Consider the following 18,700-nt stretch of genomic DNA (forward strand, 5'->3'; position numbering starts at 1 on the left):
CCTCATTTCAGCCTCCTCTAACAGCGGTGCCATTCTTTTTGGTCGCTGCCCACAGTTCATGACCCTAGGTGAGGATTGGAGTTAAGATAGACTGGTAAATCTTTGCCTTATAGCTCACAGCCTTGCTTAGTTTCAGGGATTTGTCTCAGTCTGATCTTCAAAACACATGCTTGTGTTGAAGTGTATGATGACAACAGACAAAGGAAAAAAAAAAAAAAAAAAAACGAAAAAGTTGCTGTTGCTCCTCAGGCTGGAAAAGGTTCCACAACCATCTGTAAAGAGTCTGGAAGCCACAAATAATCCACAGAGAGTCAGACAGATTGAAGACGACTGTTCCCCTCCACAGGAGTGGTCCACCAACAAACATCACTCCATCATAGTGGGAGAGGAACCAAAGGAACCCAGGGGAACTTCTAAGCAGCTAAAGGCCTCTCTCACATTGGCTGATGTTAATGCTGATGAATCCTCCATCATGGTGTGATGGTAGAGCCGCACAAAGTGCAGAAGGAAATGTTCACAAAAGGATAAAAGGCAACGCGATAGAGTAGATGCTGAAGAGAAGGAGGGAACAATAGGACACTGCTGCGTCACTCCGACCCAGACAACAGTGCAAGTGTTTATTTGTGACAGCTGAATCCTTAAATGAAAGGTCATCTCAGAACAACAGAGTCAATTGAGGAACAAGATTAGGGGGAGAGGGATTTGGTAGAGAGGAAAGGAGCTGATGGGGGGAGGAAGGCGAAGACTGGGAGGAAGAGGACAGAAGTGAAGGAAATGTAAAAACCAAATGTGGCTGAAGATGAGCAGAGATGAAGTGGAGGGAGGGGGGGAGTCACAGGAAGTAAGGGATGAGATAAAGGCGGAGGACAGGTGTGATCCTCCACAGCCCGGGTGTTTGTTTCGTCAAGAGTGGCAGCGGTAGAGCAGGGGATTATGGGATTACGGTCGGTGTCATTGGTCATGTGAGGCGGCGTGGTCGACACTGACCCTGCTTACCTTCGCTCGCTAAGGAAGCTTAGCCTGGCTGTGAAGGTCACACCCCGGCGCACTCCTGCCCACGCATCTTACCTTCAGCGCCTCCTCGTCTCTCTCCGGCTTCCTTCATTTCATTCCCAGCATTCCCATCCTCTCCCTGCACCTCGTTATCACCTTTTTTTTTTTTTTTTTTACTACATGGTCTCCCCTTCCTTCCTTGCTCCCATCCTTTCTTTCTTCCTTTGCCTCAGTCTCGTTCTGGATGTCAAGCTCCTTTTTAACACAAGTTATACATGCCCAGCTTATCCATGCCCTCGCAGATCCACCAGGATTCCTCGGTTTTTCTGTCTGGGAGAGGGACGAATAAAACAGAAGACGGAATTAAAGACGTTCGGACCAGGAGCAGAAACCCCGCAGGAGTCCAGACGCTGAGGTGTAAATTCAAGAACAACGTCGGCCTCGGTGAGTTTTCATACGTACTCTGTTTTAACCAAAAAAAAAAGAGTCCAGTTTAATAAATTAAACCTCATACAGCATGAGGCCAGTTCAGCTATTTCACACGTGTTCACGACTTTTGATCTCTTTGAGTCTCTTTCATTCACTCGCAGAAGATATGGACGGATTTATTGAAAAGTTATAAAAGAGTTCAGTCTGTGCAAGATGCAGTTACAGCTTTTATTGTTTGTATGTTTTGCAGTAAATTGGTCCCTGATAACAAACTTTAGCTACAGGTTCACGTCCACTGAGCTGGAGAGGCGCAGCTGCAGATATTTTAAGACCTGGGGATAATTAAAAGGCTATGTGCCGATCTATTTATAGACTACGTTTAAAATAAGACCTCTATGGAAAGAATAATTACAGATTTATTGGGTAAATAAAAAATATTCAGTTAACCCCTCAGAACTGTATACATTTCTAAATTAAAAAATTCAAAATTAAATTAAAAATAAAATAAAATTCATAAATAATTATTACTGATAATTACACTGATGTTATATTTTAATTTTATTTTATCTTTTTTTTGCTGAAACTTGGACATATTTTATAAAAAAAATTTATAGTTAACACAAAGATGTAACTCTGAAACTATTTATTGGCTGTATATAAACATACATTTATAATTTATTGGTTGCACTCAGCTAGTTGAAATAAAACAAAGTAGACTGTAGTTGCCAGTTCATTAGGTACACTAGAGGAAACTAATATTAGAATATTATTATATTATCTTCTTCTCTGTACTAAATCAGGTCTATATGAAGGCTCTGGCGTCCAGCTTTAGTTTCTAATAACTCAGCTTAATGGAGCTATGTTCAGGTCCAGTTTTTCTGCAGCGCAGAAAATAGAATAACTGACCAAACTCCTCCTCACTAGGTGGTGACATGTTACGTTTTCCAGTTGACCTAACACACCTGCACTTTAAACAATAGTTCAGCTTTTTAATGTGTGCAGATATGGTGGTGCTGTCCCTCAGGTGGTTCTTTTACTGGCTCTGTTTACCTTCTTCTTCTTTCTTGGGGGATTTTGTTCGGTTGCGGAGCATGAGCACTCACATTTTCTAGTTTAACTCCAATTAAGACGTATACATTCCAGGAAAAATCGATTTCCAATCACATTATCTGTCTTAGTGAGATAAGGAGAACATCGATTTTAGTTGGAATAATGCGATTACGTGCGCTTAAGTTGTCCAGTTAAAGTCGAATTAAGGCAATAGTTTTTTTTTTTTTTTTGTCACGTGCATGTAAACGTACTGACAGAGAGAAGCTGATTCACTGGGTTTTTATAGTGTAGTGCTGTTCATCTGTATTGTGCTTCACAAACTCCATCCTCCACTATGATCTCTAGCCCCAACATTTCTGACTCAACATTAGATCAGTCATGACTTACTTTTGGATAAAGAAGCGTCATAAAAGTGCAGTAACGTGATTTCCTTTTCTTGCCGATTCAAAACTTGTGACTTCACTGATATGTAGAACTTAGCGTCTGACCTCTGTCGTTGGTTTGAATCAACCTAAAGAGCCAGAGAATGAGAAGAGAAACAGGAAGTGATGAAAGTAAACAGAAGAGTCACACAGAAGACTTTCCTCGCTTTCCATCTTCATCTCATCTGGTTATTCAAATATTTACACAGGATGGAGGACGGACTCTAGGACGGAGAGGAGGATAGTAGCTCCTCCTAGCTTTCTAGCTAACAGTAGCTCCTCCTAGCTTCCCTGCTAATAGTAGCTCCTCCTAGCTTCTCTGCTAATAGTAGCACCTACTAGCTTCCCTGCTAACAGTAGCTCCTCCTAGCTTCCCTGCTAACAGTAGCTCCTACTAGCTTCCCTGCTAATAGTACCACCTACTAGCTTCCCAGCTAATAGTAGCTCCTCTTACCTTTCTAGCCTCTCAGACTAAACAAAAATAAACATAACAATTTAAACACAACATATTTAATAGATTCTATAACTGATCCTTCTTCCTAAGCATATTCTTTAATCTTAAATAAATAAATAAACGTGCATTACATTCACAGTTATCGGTGTCCCGTTTTCAGAAGTTGGAAAACAAGATGGCTGCCTCCATGAAAGCGCTTGCCTTGTCCGAATATAACGTGGTGGAAACTTGGTGTGTAGAATTATTTCCAGTGATGAAATCCATGAGACCACACGAGGCAGAAATTTATAAAAAATATTCAAGAGTTTTAATTGTAGAAACAAATCCATTATTAATCCCATTTTGCCACAATGGCGTTTGTCTCTGTTGTGGTTTTACCAGGCTATTGTTTTTAGCCGTTGTTAGCATGATGTGTGCTTGTAGTTCCCATATAACACATGAAAAACTTAAATTACACTGTAACAGCCTTTCAACATGTGTATGTGGTAAAAAATACTGTCTGTACGACTGATTTAATGCAACAAAAACTAATGAGAAGAGCTAATAAACGGATTATTACAGGAACTTCTCATTACTGTTTACACACGGGGGCGGCCATCTTGGAAACACACAAAGATTCTACGACTTTCTGAGTAGAAATCCGACTTCCGAGTACAAATGCAACACACCAACCTCGATCCTCCTTTTTCCAAAACGGCGTCAGCTGCAAGAGAAAATGTGGAGGAAATCGTTCTCTAACACTGGGAAGATCTTTTCTGGGTATCAGGTCGAACTGACGTATTTATCGTCCTAATCGCGGCTGATTTCACATCCTCTTTGGTTCTGGTGTTTCCTCTCGGCTCATCGAGCGGCGGCAAGAAAACAGGAGAACATCTTAATTTATCCTCCAGCGAAGAGGACGCCGACCTGCAGCGAACAAGAAAACACAGCACGAGATAAAGCTCTGCCGATTTTCTTACATTTAAATTACGCTAAATACAAAATAACCCGTTACACAACCACGTAGTGAGATGATTCTCCATGATCGGGCTGTAATCTTGCAGCGTGCAGTCGCCAAGTCTAAATTTAACATCATAAGCAGAGTTGTTAAGTCATAATGGAAATGTTCTCCCTTCAAGTGCAAAATCAGACTTGTATTCATTATTTGATGAAGATGGAATCAGAGTCCCAGCAGGTTGAAAGAACAGATTTCCCGGTGTAATTGGCCCAGCGTGGCGGCTTTCATGGGAGACGAGCAGGCGAATGAAAGTGCGAGATGAAAACGAAACACATCAGAAAATAATCAGAAAAAGGCCAGATTTTTTACGCGTCGGTTAATTTCACTCTCGATCACAAAAGCGTCTGATAACAAAAACAAATTATTAAAACATTCAAGGCAAAAAAATAATGAAGCAATAATTAAAATTTAAAAGCCCCAAAAGTGAGTTTAATCAAGATTTGTGTTATTTTCGTGAACTGTTTTTGGAGACGGTTACCTCCTTCTTCAGCTAATGTGTTTAACGGGTGAGGGAGGGAGGGGGTGAGGGAGGGGGCGTTTGCCCGGAGATGTGGAGGCGGTGGGCTCAGGATCAGCCTCTGTCCAGACAGACGGGTAAACACAGACCAGAGGCTTAGTGTGAACAGATTACTTATCACGCTTACCCCCTCACTACTACCAGTTTGGGACGGATTAACAACTGTGCGAAGGTGTCGCAGCCACAGGAAGGAAAACACAGTTTGGATTTTCTTACAGTTTCTGTTTTGGACGTTTATTCACTTATTTTGAAGGGTTTTCTGAACTTCCTGTTGCTGCATTAAAAAAAACAACAAAAAAACAACTACTGTTTAGGTCTCACACCCTGGTTCGTCTCAAATTACAGAACCTGGTGTTAATGAATTAAAATGTGTCTCCATTAACTCGACCTCAGTCAGAAATAGAGTCCTGGTCTCAGTCTGAGTGTAAATCAGCTGCAGCGCCACCATGTGGTCAGTAGAATAATGTATCAGCTGCTGCCTCTGATGGAATCTACCTACCACTGGACCAGAACCAGGGAGGAAGGAAGGAAGTAAGGAAGGAAGGAAGGAAGGAAGGGAAGAATGAAAATCGGAAGGAAGGAAGGAAGGAAGGAAGGAAGGAAGGAAGGAAATGAAGGGGAAGGGAACTAGGAAGGAAGGAAGGAAGGATGGACGGAAGGAAGGAAGGAAGGAAGGAAGGGAAGAATGAAAGTAGGAAGGAAGGAAGGAAGGAAGGAAGGAAGGAAGGAAGGAAGGAAGGAGAAGAGAGAGGGAAGAAAACTAGGAAGAAACTAGGAAGGAACAAAGGTTGGACGGAAGGAAGGAAGGGAAGAATGAAAGTCGGAAGGAAGGAAGGAAGGAAGGAACGAAGGAAGGAAGGAAGGAAGGAAATGGACAGGAAGAAACTATGAAGGAAGGAACAAAGGATGGACGGAAGGAAGAAAGGAAGGAAGGAAGGAAATGGACATGAAGGAACGGAGGAAGGAAGGAAGGAAGGAAGGAAGGAAGGAAAGAGAATGAAGGGAAGAAACTAGGAAGGAAGGAACAAAGGATGGACGGAAGGAAGGAAGGAAGGAAGGAAGGAAGGAAGGAAGGAAGGAGGAAAGGAAGAATGAAGCGGAAGGAAGGAAGGAAGGAAGGAAGGAAGGAAGGAAGGAAGGAAAGAGAATGAAGGGAAGAAACTAGGAAGGAAGGAACAAAGGATGGACGGAAGGAAGGAAGGGAAGAATGAAAGTCAGAAGGAAGGAAGGAAGGAAGGAAGGAAGGAAGAATGAAAGTCGGAAGGAAGGAAGGAAGGAAGGCAGGAAAGAAGGAAAGAGAGAGGAAGAAATAGGAAGAAGGAACAAGGTGGACGGAAGGAAGGAAGGGAAGAATGAAGTGGAAGGAAGGAAGGAAGGAGAAGGAAAAGGAAGGAAGGAATGGAAAGAAGGAAGGAAAGAGAGGAAGGAAGGAAGGGAAAGGAAGAAGGAAGAAAGGAAGGAGGAAGGAAGGAAAGGAAGGAAGGAAAGGAAGAAGAAGGAAGGAAGGAAGGAAGGAAGGAAGGAAGGAAGAAAGAAAGTCGGAAGGAAGGAAGGAAGGAAGGCAGGAAAGAAGGAAGGAAGGAAGGAAGGAAAGAAATAGGGAAAGAAGGAAAGAACAAATGAACAAAATAGGAAAGGATGGAAGGAAGGTAATAGGGAAAGAAGGAAGTAAAGATGGAACTAGCAAAATAGGGAAGGAAGGAAGGAAGGAAGGAAGGAAGGAAGGAAGGAAGGAAGGAAGCCCACACGTTGAGTCCTTGTTTATTTCTAAAACCAGATCATTCTGTAGTTTTAGTTTCAGGCTGTATCAGATGGTGGTGGTGGTGGTGGGGGGGTAAATGGGGAGGGGGGAGGGGGTCTATGTGGGGTCTGTTACTGTGGACGTTCCCTCCTTGTCCATCGCATATTATCTATTTGCGAGCAGTGAATTCCTGCAACATTTAGAATCCAGCTTCGTCTCAGACGCTCCTTGTTTTTTTAATGGGCTCGTCGCTACCTGCGCCGCTAACGAGCTAATGCTCAACAGTTTCCACCAAGATGTGACGACTTCTTGGTCTGATGAAAGAAAAAACAACGAGGAAACACTCGAGCCCTTCGTTAACTCCAGAGGAAAAGGACACAGAGACAGAAAAGGACCATAGATACAGATATATAACAACATGTACCAACAAGGAAGGAAGGAAGGAAGGAAGGATTAAACAACTTGTTGAGCATCTTTAGTTTTTGCTTTTAACATTTCAGGTTTTAAAAGCAAACTTAACAAATCACAAAAACATGCAGGCAGACAATAAACACCATAAACCACCATAAACATAATAAAACACCATAAACCACCATAACCCACCACACTGTTGTTCATAAACGCTGACACTCTCTAATGATGCTCCACCCTAAATTCCATTATTTCCTGACATCCTCTCTGCAAGTTAAATCACCAATTACAAAACAAACAATCTTCCCGCTTACGCCCCTGAAAACACGATGCATTGTGATAAAGAATGAGTCTTTTCTCCAGGACATGAGGACATGAGGACAATCTGTGCTCAGGTCTCTGCACCAAGTTACCAGACTTTACACCATCACCAGAGTCCGTCTCTGGAGGACGGGTCCACTGGGTCAACGAGCCTTTGATGATGATGATGATGATGATGATGAAACCAGTTCACACACTTAATGAAGCTCCTGTTGAACTAAATATTCCTCTAATGTGATTTTTTTTCCTTTTTTAAAGAAAACCCCTCTGACTCGGTCGCCCACGCATCGTTTAAAGCCACGTTTAGTTCTGCTCCCAGTCCTCGTTATCTCCGTCCTCGTGCTTCCTGCTGCACGGAGGAACGAAGACGCCGTCCTCGTCCTAATTTTGTCCCTAATCAGACTCTTTGCTGACAACCAGCTTCCTCTTAAAGCACAGATCCGTCATGTGCTCGTCAAGACACGAGCGCCTCTGCTGCTGTAATTTGTTTATCTGTCAACGCGGAAACAAAGACAAATCGCGATGGAGGTGATGGAGGATTTTAACAAGAAAGATGGAAGGTTTCCCTCCAGAAGGATGTCAGGGAATTCAATATGAATCAGTCCAATCTGATTTTAACTGAAAGTAAAGTCAAAGAAAGAATCCACAGATTTATGGATGAACACTGGCAGGAAAAAGTTCTGCTTTTTATACTTTCAAGCAGTGAGTCTATTGAAATCATTCAGAAACGTTGACCAGTGAACTAAAATCTCCATTTTTAGAAAAGGAATAAATCCCCTCGGTTTTCTCAGTCGGCCGTTTAAGATAATTTACAGCGTACATTATCCAAACTCTCTGAATGAGTCACACGGTGGTCGGACTCTGGATGGAAATTAAAATGTCACTCAGTGAGTTATTTGTCCGTGTTATAAATGTGATCCGGCGCCGACTGGGAGAAGAGAACAACTTGTTGACGGCAGGAAAACTGAACAGCTCAGTGACGTGAAGCTGTTGTTTGGCTGTTAAAGCTTCACATAATGTTTTGTAATGTTCTGACAGGAAGAAATCATCGTCCACCATCTTTGGATTTCATCATTTCTTTCCCGGAACAACATCCGTCCTGATCACTAGGAATGTGGCCCATGCTAACAGCTAACGGGGCTCCTCATCATTAACATTGAGCTGGTTCAGATATCATGAGGTGGATGTGGAACAAACTTGTCCCATGTGCAACGTTTGCAAAAAGAAATGACGGCTAAAGACAGCAACACAACACGTTTATTCCAACCACACAAGCCGGAGCACAACAAGAATGAGTCAAAGTAGCAACATCCCCCGGTAAACTAGGGGGACCACACGTCCCAGATTTCTGGGGACGGTCCCCGCTCTGGAAGACCAGAGTTTTAGTGTTTTATGAATGAGAAGAAAAAATGTTGCCCATAGACTACAGTAATTACGGTAGCCGGTCGTGCTGCTATCGACATTACAGAAACAGCAGTTTATATATGAATGAAAATGAGAACGTAAAGGAAACTGTGATGTTGTTGCCGTTTCTTCATTTGATCTTGATTGGTCGCTACAGTTTTCTCCACGACTTCCTACTTAAACCTGGAGTTAAGCAGCTTATGTAGAGACAGACTGAGTCAAGAACATGGATTGGAATTAGAATATTTTTATCGTTATCGCCAGCGTGGGAATATTTATCGTGATAAATTGTTTTGCCCGTATTACCCATTCGTACTGATCATCACCTGTGCATCTTTAAGTTCCTGAGTGAATTAATTAAAATGTGCCTCCACATGCGTCTTGAGCCAACGCCGGAGCTCTGAGCACCAGCCCCAGGGGCCTAATGGATAAGGCATCGAAACCATCCTCTGGTAACTGTATGTTCTTGGCAGCTGATGGAATTAATCACACTAGTTTATCTCCTTATGGTGATCTTCGTAGTCTAAAGGGCTACTGTTAGCTGGGAGGCTAGGAGGCTAGGAGGCTAAGAAGAGCAACTATTAGCTGGGAGCCGGAGAAGAGCTACTATTATCTGGGAGGCTAGGAAGCTTCTATTAGCTGAGTGGCTAATTTGGGCATTTGGAACAAGACAGATGAATAATTGTAATGTGGAATTAAGTGCATATATGAAAGATTCCCATCAGCTGGGAGGCTAAGAAGCTAAGAAGAGCAACTATTAGCTAGAAGAACAATTCCTGTCAAAACTCCACAACAACACGACCCTGTTTGCCTCCAAAAAAAACCCTTCAGCTTAAAGAGACCATGTCCAACCACCATCGACGGTGGGTTCGAGTCCCATCTAGGGTGTTCAATAGCAGAGTGGCGCAGAGGAAGCGTGCTGGGCCCATAACCCAGAGGTCGATGGATTGAAACCATCCTCTGCTAGCTGTTTTCTCTTGGCAGCTAACTACATCATGTAACAAAAACACTTGTATGTTTTCAATAAAATGGTAAAACTCATTGCGTTTGTTGGTTTAAGTCCCCCAGACTGGATGCAGGGCTCTAAAGTGGACAGAACATTTTGTTTGGGTGGATAATAGATGCATCCGGATTCAAACACTAGTGCAGAAAATGACACCAACTGATGTATAGACAGTTAACAGAGTAACTTTAAACACTAGAATCAAGACTAAAGACTTTTCATAATAATCTTCTCATATCTAAGCAGTGGTCAGTTCTGAGTGACAACAGACACATGAACCAGACACTGACCTCTGACCATCACATGACTGATACTAGTACCTTTGTTCTGAACAATAACCTCCATGTGGAACCGACGCCCCAGTGGCCTAATGGATAAGGCACTGGCCTCCTAAGCCAGGGATTGTGGGTTCGAGTCCCATCTGGGGTGTTTGATAGCAGAGTGGCGCAGCGGAAGCGTGCTGGGCCCATAACCCAGAGGTCGATGGATCGAAACCATCCTCTGCTAATCCTTTTAGCTTGACTCCACAAACAGAAAAGAGACAAGACTTCTGAGCGACTGGGTATGAAGATGCACAACTAAAAATTGAGCTTTAGAGTTCGGAAAAGTGGTTCCTTAAAGCTCAACTGTCTCCTCATACATCAATAATTAACTACAAAGTGAGTTTTGCCTTTCCTTCCTCAAAGGTTTTAGCAAAGCCAACTCGTCTTTTGTTGAGGACAAGCGAAATCACACAGTACCATGTTGACTAATCCAACAAACTAATTCTGGAAAGTTTAGATGTGGCTCCAGTTACTGTGACGTATGAATATGGAGACATGGGTAGTGCTAACTGTTTGTTTACAATGGATGGGTTTTAAAAACGATGGCCGGTAGATCTGAAGACCTTCTAGTGACCACACTAAACTACAACATTTGACTTTCTTTCTTTTTTAGGAACATGATCGACTGTGAGGGCCTGAAGGGGTGAGAGTCTGAGAGGTGGCAGCTCCAATGGCGTGGACGGAGCCACGGTCGCATCCACAACCAAAACGGACACTTTCCAACCTCAGGACTCGTGCGACTCTTTCATCCGCCGCCCTCCTCTTGCTCGCTGCCTTCGCTGGCCTCTGCACAGCCGGTCCCCCCCAGCCCGCCCGGCCCCCTCTCCTTTCCGGACAGCCTTTCATCATCTTCTGGGGCATCCCCGACTCCTCCTGCTCCGGTCGGCCCGATCCCAGATCTTTCGGGATGGAACGCGAGGGCCGTGTCGCTGTCTTTTACGAAGACACGCTAGGGAACTACCCCTACTTTATAGATAAAGACACACCGGTCAATGGGGGGCTACCACAGCACACACGCCTGGAAAGTCACCTCCAGAAGACACAGCAGGACTTGGAGGCAGCTCTACCCGCCCCACGGTACCTCGGGCTGGGCGTGCTGCGCTGGGCCGAGTGGGTTCCCCAGTGGTCCAGAAACCGAGACAGGAGAGCCATGTATGCGGAGGCATCCAGAAACCTGCTGAGGACTTTCTTTCCTAGCTGGACCCCGGAGGAGGTGGAGAAGTGGTCACAGGTAAGAAAAAAGTCCGATAGATGACAATAGAAAATTAGGCCACACCCCCATTTGGGTCAAAACAAACCACTGGCGGTAAATACAAATCCCCGTAGTCAGGCAGACACATCTGCAATGTCACTGCTGAGCGATGATCGGCGATGTTACGTAGAAAAACCCAAGAAATGGGTGAACAACCCCACTCAGTGGCAGGAGGTGTCTTACCCGGACATTTATTCCATCACGTCACTGAATCTCCGGGTGATTATGTCACCAATTCATAATCATTCTACAATGTTAAATGAATGAATCACGACATAAATGCAGCGTGGAGCTTAGCCAACATTAAACCTTTTATTAAAACACTTTACAGTTACGTAACTGTGCTCCGTCATTACCGACCGTCATGTCCCGCCCCCTTTTTTCATCCAAAAGGGGGCGTGGCCCTTTCAGTGACGTGGGGGTACTGTCTACTCTTTAAAAAACAGCTAAGCATGCACGGAGAAGAAATGTGGAAAAGGTGATGGTTAAGAGAGAAAAGAATTAAGGTTTCTGCAAAAAAAAATTTTTGCTACATTGTCTGGTTGGGCCACAGCAAGATATCATGATTTAAGTGGGAATACTTCCAAGTTATGTAGAGAATTTGTCCCCGTTTAGACCTTTTATCAACACAACTGAGGTCCAGTCACAGCACAAAAGAAAAACAAGAGGCCAAACTATAAGACCAGCAAACTAAATAATCTCAAGCAAGATTAAAAACAGTGGTGCAGTTGTTGCAAAATTGCTACTGGTGGTAGAAAGAAGGGCAACTACCAGACACTTGCTGATTGATGGATTATATCTCAGTCCAAAATGTTAGCTGCTAACTGACTCTACCTTTTCATATGGACTAAAAATTTTAAAACATGTTTGGACCTGACCTCATCACAGGTGGATTTCGAGGCGGCAGCGCAGGCCGTCATAACGGAGACTCTACGGGAGGTCAAACGGTTGAGGCCCAAAGCATTGTGGGGCATCTCTCCTTACCCTGACTGCTACAACGGCGACCCCGCCCAAACCACGCTAGCCAATTACACCGGCCAGTGCCCTCCGGCGGAGACGGCCCTCAACGACGAGCTTGTCTGGCTCTGGAAGCGAAGCTCCGCCATCTACCCTCTGCTCACCCTGGAGAAGCTGCAGGTGGGAATCACCCTGTAGCGTCATTGTTTGGTTCTATAATGTGAACCCGTCCCAAAAAAAACATAACAAGTCTGAATTGTGCGCAATATATCCTCCTGTTTTTAGAGTGGGACCTCTGGAGCCAGGCTTTACTTATCCAATCAAATTAAAGAAGCGCTTCGAGTGTCGTCTCTGACCGGGACAGAGTTTGATCTTCCCGTCTTCCCTCTGATCAGGAGCGTCTACGCTTCAACTAACACTCTACTATCCCAGGTAAGATGTAGCGTAGTCTATTCGTTTATTCAGGAAAATGAGCCAAAATTACTTGTCAGCGAGGTGTAAAGTTGAGTGAGCCTCTAGGATTACAGGTTTATTTCAAGGCCAAATTAGAGTCCATCTGTTCAGACGTGTTTCCATCTGGACCAGGACGGCTCATCATCACTGATGGACCAACGAATTGAGAATTCTACAAGTGAACTCTAAAAGAAAATGTCAGGACATGAGTCCATGAGCTGAATGTGAAGAGAAACTGGGTCATGGAGGAAGACAAGAAGCCCAAGAACACCAGTGGTTCTCCAACAGAACCAGATGAATGTTTAGGAACAAGTCAAAGTCCTGACCTTCATCCAGTAGAAATGTTGTAGCATCAGTTCCTGCGAAGAAACCAAACAACATCTCAAAACTGAAGTGGTTCTGTTCGGAGGAATGGGATTACAGGCTTTACTGACTTTATAAAACTCATGGCAAATGACACATTTCCCAGAATAAATAGTATAATATTTCTGCTTCATGTGTTTGTCTGGGTTCTCTTTGTCCACTTCCAGGACTTCTGTTGAGTGGCACCGTGTGAATGTCTGTTTCACTGCATGTTTAATTTCCTCAGGCCGATCTGATCAGCACCATAGGAGAAAGTGCTGCCATGGGAACAGCAGGCGTCGTCATCTGGGAGAGAACTGAGACGAAGACGGAGGTAGACCCTTAAACATTTACCATGAACCGTTCACAGTCCTTCATCTAGCCAGTCTCAAACGTTTGGTTTTTAAAAAATGTTTTGTAAGAAATGCAGCATGGTTTCAGAAAAACGGATGAAGTATGAATTAAACTTCCACTGCTTTCTCGCTCTCTACATCAAACTGTCTGCCGCTCTGTTTCCCAGAGGGAATGCCAAGACCTGGCAGAGTTCGTCCGCCAGGTCCTGGGACCCTACTCCGTCAACGTAACCACGGCAACTCGACTCTGCTCAGCCTCCCTCTGCCAGGGAAAGGGCCGGTGCGTCCGGCAAAACCCAGAGAGTTCGGCCTACCTCCATCTGCCACCTCCATCCACAGCGGCGGCGGTGGAGAAGGAGACAGAAAAGGCGAGTGGCTCTAAATCTGAAAAGATTTATCTGGGCTGAATTTATAAAGACTGCTTCTGTGTTGTGATTGTCATGAACCACGCTCCTACAGAAGCTACGCCATAAATAGACGGAGGCCTGTTTAACCTCGTTCAGATGTAATCCAGACTCATTCTGTCTCCGGTGTAGCGTTGGCACCGTCATCGAAACAGCTTTGTGTCATTATACAAGACGACGACAAACTCCAGTACAGACTGTGACCGAGTGCAACCACCGATGAAACTCCTCGACTCCTAAACAAGAGCTTCCAGTTTATCAGAATCAGAATCAGCTTTATTGGCCAAGTACGTGTGCACAAACAAGGAATCTGACTCCGGTCTCTTTGCTTATTGGTACAAAACAAGGCACTTAAATATGCATAAAAATAAAAGCATAATAAAATGGAAAACTCTACGACATAAATTAGACTTTCAGGACTATATACAATTCATGTTATTGTTGGTGAGAACAGTCCGTGGCGTTGGGGGAAAGAATCTGTTGTTTTGTGCCGGGTGGTTTTGGCGCTCAGTGCTCTGTAACGCCGGCCTGAGGGGAGGAGTCTGAATAGATAGTGTCCAGGGTGTGAGGAGTCCGTGGAGATTTTACCGGCCTGTTCCTGACCCTGGACTGGTACAGGTCCTGGATGGAGGGAAGGTCGTGCCAATAATCTTCTCCGCAGACCTGATTGTTCTCTGCAGTCAAGTCCGTTAAAAACATCTTCAAGTGATCAGATTCCTGGACATTTTGGTGCATTTTATGCCTCTGATACACAGCACTGATGCCTCCCAGCGTGAAGGTCCGGGTTCAAGTCCAGCTCGGTTCCTTTCTGGGTTGACTTTGCATGTTCTCCCTGTGGTTCTCTCCAGTTTCCTCCCACCTCCAAAAACATGCTCGTTAGGTTCATTGTGAACCTCGTTGTGAGTGTGAATCTTTGTTTATCTATGTGTTAGCCCTGTGATAGACCGGACACCTGTCCGGGGTGTGCCCCACCTCTCGCCTGATGACAGCCGGGATAGGCTCCAGCCACCCCCATGACCCTAGCGAGGATAAGCGGTAGTAGAAAATGAGATGAGATTAGCCTAAAAGCTAGAAGCTGGAAAGTTGTTCTGGAGTCTCTCCACTGGGAACTGATCAAGCTCCAGCAAAGATCAGCCAACGAGGCAAAACACTTCCAGACTGATGATTGTAAAAGAACCAACAAATGCAGCGACGGTAACTAACGCCAACGTTATTTTCTGTCCTCCCTCTCAGGTGTTAAAAGCCACAGACCAGCCAGACGCAGACGCTAAAACCACCGAACCAGACCCGGCCGAGATCTGGAAGAAAGACTTCCAGTGTCAGTGGTACAAGACTTCAGACGGAGACGTGTCCGACCAGCAGTCCCTCAAAGATGGAACTCCTGAGGGGGGAACGGTGCCGGAAAACACAGGAGACGAAACAGCTTCTACGACGAAGCGTGGCACCGAGTTTAGCGGAAGTCGTCCCCCTGCGTCTGGAAGTCCAGCGCCTTCACTGGAAGTACCGACGGACGGCGGAGACGATCCACGGAGCTGCACGAACTTGACTGTCTGGCTGATGCTGGCGGCTGCACGCCTATGCCTGGAACCTTAAAAACGTGACATACGAGAGGTTCTGAAAGTGCCCTTGAGTAAGACGCCCGGTTTATGATCTACGAAGTACGATAAACTACGTCCGGAGCAGGAAGTCGAAACCAATCACTGGATGTGCCAAGAGACATTGCGACAAACGCTCATCTGAATTTAAACATTTGAAGAGAGAAGTGACTAATTCCATTCGGACTGACTCATAATTAGTGACGATAAACTCATCACAATCAGCCACGGTCATCAAAAGATTGTGAAACTGTAAGGAGGTACTTCTTTGCACTTTACCTGTTGTTAAATGTTTGTTATTTGTGAATTATTTCTTGAATCTTGAGACCTCACATACTCAGGTTTTCTTTTCTCGTTAACTAGATGCATCAGGTTCAACCGACCGTGAGGAGTTTAGATTATTCAGAGGAACTGGCCTTTACTGGAGTGACAACAGGGATCTCTAACACAACTCAATGTTAAGCTATTTGAATTCCGAACTCAAATTAGTCTGCAATAGAATATTTGTCTGGATTTCATTATGGGCCGTGTTTTAACTTATTAAAAAATACCTCTTCATCAATCTGAGTATAATCAGCTCCCAACAGAGTGACTCCAGACTAACGTAGAACTAGACCTAACTGAGACTTTTTGTGTTGTTTGTCGAACCTTTAATCTGCCTTAAAGAGCTGCTGGCCATAACACAACCAAATGTTGTGTTTTAGTTCTTATTTGAACTTTATTCAAAGGAATATCTGCTGAAGGGCAGCATACACTTTTATCTTTTCTTTCTGAGCTCTCTGGCTTCCTCTGCCTGACTTCTGGTGAAACTACAAGGACCTCTGTACGAAAACCTCACTCTGTAAATAATAAAACCACTGCTTCGTTCTCAGGATCGTGGGTTTGCACACGCCGGCTCACCCTCACACTCTTAGTAGCACATAGGGACACTTAAGGAAATTCAGTAAACACAGTAAGTGTTTGGAGCAGCTTTGAAGGATTTTTAGCTCATTGCATCAGATCTGAGATGTTTCCTCTCATGAACTGATGCTTCACGTCCTTCCACAACATTTCTATTGGATTAAGGTCAGGACTAAACATTCCTCATGTTCTTCTCTAACTGTTCTTTAACCTCTTCTCTTTCTTGGACTCCACAGATGTTCTGCTGTTTTTCTGTTGGTTTATGTGTTGTTGTTTTGTTTTTTTTTTTTGTTGACACATTGGACTTGAAATAAAGAGAAGCTTCATACAAACGTGTTTACATCTTTCTGAATTCTCTACATTTGCACATAAAGACGACTCAAAACGTCGGCAGATTTTCACAGAAGTCCTGAGAAACTATAACAACTTCCAGTTGATGTTGAGATGTATCTGCTGTACGGTTTTTCCATTAGGCCACTTTTCATACTTTTAATACTGTGTCAAAGCAAATTGGCGCCTCCTTCCCTTCCAGACACGTCAAACCATTTGCTGGTGGCACTGTCATTAGCGTGTTTACGCTTTAGTGTTTAAAAATTGATTGTTTTGGATCAATAAAGATGGAACACGTTGAGGAAAGATTAACCGAGAAGGTTTGGAGATACAAGTATTTGTATTGGGAAATTTTGGCGCCATTGTTTAAAGAGAAGCAGGAAGTAGAAACAGAAATAAACCCAACTGACAAAAAAAGACGTGGGTGGCGTTGCTATAGAGACGTAGGTTACGTACATCACGGCATTTATTTCCTGTACATAAATATGGACGACATGTCTCCATGTCCTCTCATTGGTCAAACTGATGCCATTTTCCCAGAGAGACGGGCGGCGCCATCTTGTGACTTTGGAGCCAGAGTTTGACCAGTACGGTCTGGGGGCGGGGCATCGATATCCTGACTCCGCCCTCAGACCACACTTCCTCCAAACTCGCTCATGTTTTCATTTAATTAATATTACACCGTGCTCTCCCTCCACCAGCTACAAGGAAATTAAATTACACAGTGAACTTAATTCTTAAAATTTTTTTTTGAAACTGTCACGGTGTCATGGGACCACTTTACGTAGAGGGCGCCATGGCAACTTGTTGGTCGCCATTATGTTACATCCTGTTTGTACAGCGTCAAATAACGAACATCAACATTATATTAACAACCTAAAATGACAGAAACCATCCTTGAAATAAAATGTATTTGACTTGTATTTCAGTTGTTTTAGTTTGGGCCAAGCCCCGCCCACTAACATGAAGGGGGTGGGGCTTATGACATACCGCAGAAAGACACTAGCTTTTGAGGAGTCTATCTTTATATACAGTCTATGTTATAAACCCTGTTCAACACACAGTATCAGTTCTTCAACAAAAACAAAGACCCCAAACTCACGTCCAGGCTGTAGAGTCGATATCTGACCGAGGAGGAGACTGATGGACTGAGACGGTTTGGGATGAGTTGGACCTCAGGACTGTTGGAAGAATCATTCCAGGCTACGACCACATGAAACTGATCGAGGAGAAACTAAACTAGGAAACATCTTCTGGTTTGTTTAACATGTTTTTGTTGTTTGCTACATAATTCCATGTGTGAACCTTTGTCTGATTCCGTACATGTACATGAGGTCACAGTATTGTATTGTAATATCAACAACAATAAATAGAAGCTGTAGAGTTTCTACCTTATTCTTAACTGTCTTCAAGAATCTCTACAAGTCCAGCTGTTTCATGATGCGACTTTAGGTTTGCAAACGTAAGAGCCACGTGGTGAACAACAGTCTCTTTACACTAATTTAAATAATAAATACTCACAGCTCCTTCCAGTGATGTTTCCCAGGTTCCCAGACAGACGGACGGGTTGGAAGAGCAGGTAGGAACCGTCCTCCCGCATCAGTGCAGATCGAGGGGTAAAAACAGATTCTGCACAATTCAACTGCTGCGTGTTTAAGTTCTTTGACTCTTGATACATTTAGAAGGAAACTTTTACTGATCTAAATGTAAATTAGCTGATTTTTTCTTTTTTTTTTTATGATTTTGGACTAAATTCACAGCAGTAAGACAGATATCTACAACCACAACCAAAAATTTATTCATGCAGTTTAAACCTCGAAGTCGGAAAAGCATCGACAATCAATGTAAAAATCTAAAAACTGAGCACAATCCAATTAACTCCACCGCACGCCTGGAAATGAACGTCTTCAGATTACAAAAATATTCATGAGTCTTTATTTTAATGATTGAAATCAGTGTTTGCATGCTGGTTTATGTGCGAGCGCGGTGCGTCGTGGCGAGACGTCAACAGTGAGGCCAGTGAACGGTTTGTGGATTTCAGTCCCTGCT

General features: G+C 43.9%; 1 protein-coding gene and 1 non-coding gene across 2 annotated transcripts; both read left to right on the forward strand.

The window, feature by feature from the left end:
• Positions 1–444: 444 nt before the first annotated feature.
• Positions 445–16,640, forward strand: si:dkey-72l14.3 (Glyco_hydro_56 domain-containing protein). The gene is made up of 7 exons (XM_047578333.1): positions 445–1,437; positions 10,679–11,296; positions 12,206–12,454; positions 12,560–12,706; positions 13,317–13,403; positions 13,590–13,790; positions 15,060–16,640. Exons 2-7 carry the CDS (start codon positions 10,736–10,738, stop codon positions 15,417–15,419), a joined length of 1,605 nt encoding a protein of 534 aa, XP_047434289.1. The 5' UTR covers positions 445–1,437; positions 10,679–10,735; the 3' UTR covers positions 15,420–16,640.
• On the forward strand, positions 10,099–10,171 carry trnar-ccu. The gene has a single exon. It is a non-coding gene; the product is annotated as a tRNA-Arg (tRNA).
• Positions 16,641–18,700: the final 2,060 nt, after the last annotated feature.

The sequence above is a fragment of the Mugil cephalus genome, chromosome 1 (assembly GCF_022458985.1).
Source record: "Mugil cephalus isolate CIBA_MC_2020 chromosome 1, CIBA_Mcephalus_1.1, whole genome shotgun sequence".
NCBI lineage: Eukaryota > Metazoa > Chordata > Actinopteri > Mugiliformes > Mugilidae > Mugil > Mugil cephalus.

What these genes read in the sequence shown, in the direction of transcription:
- si:dkey-72l14.3 (XM_047578333.1), top strand. Translation starts at nt 10,736, where the DNA reads ATGGCGTGGACGGAGCCACGGTCGCATCCACAACCAAAACGGACACTT. An exon ending in CTAACACTCTACTATCCCAG is followed by an intron (nt 12,707 to 13,316) that starts GTAAGATGTAGC and finishes TAATTTCCTCAG; the next exon opens with GCCGATCTGATCAGCACCAT. An exon ending in GAACTGAGACGAAGACGGAG is followed by an intron (nt 13,404 to 13,589) that starts GTAGACCCTTAA and finishes TCTGTTTCCCAG; the next exon opens with AGGGAATGCCAAGACCTGGC.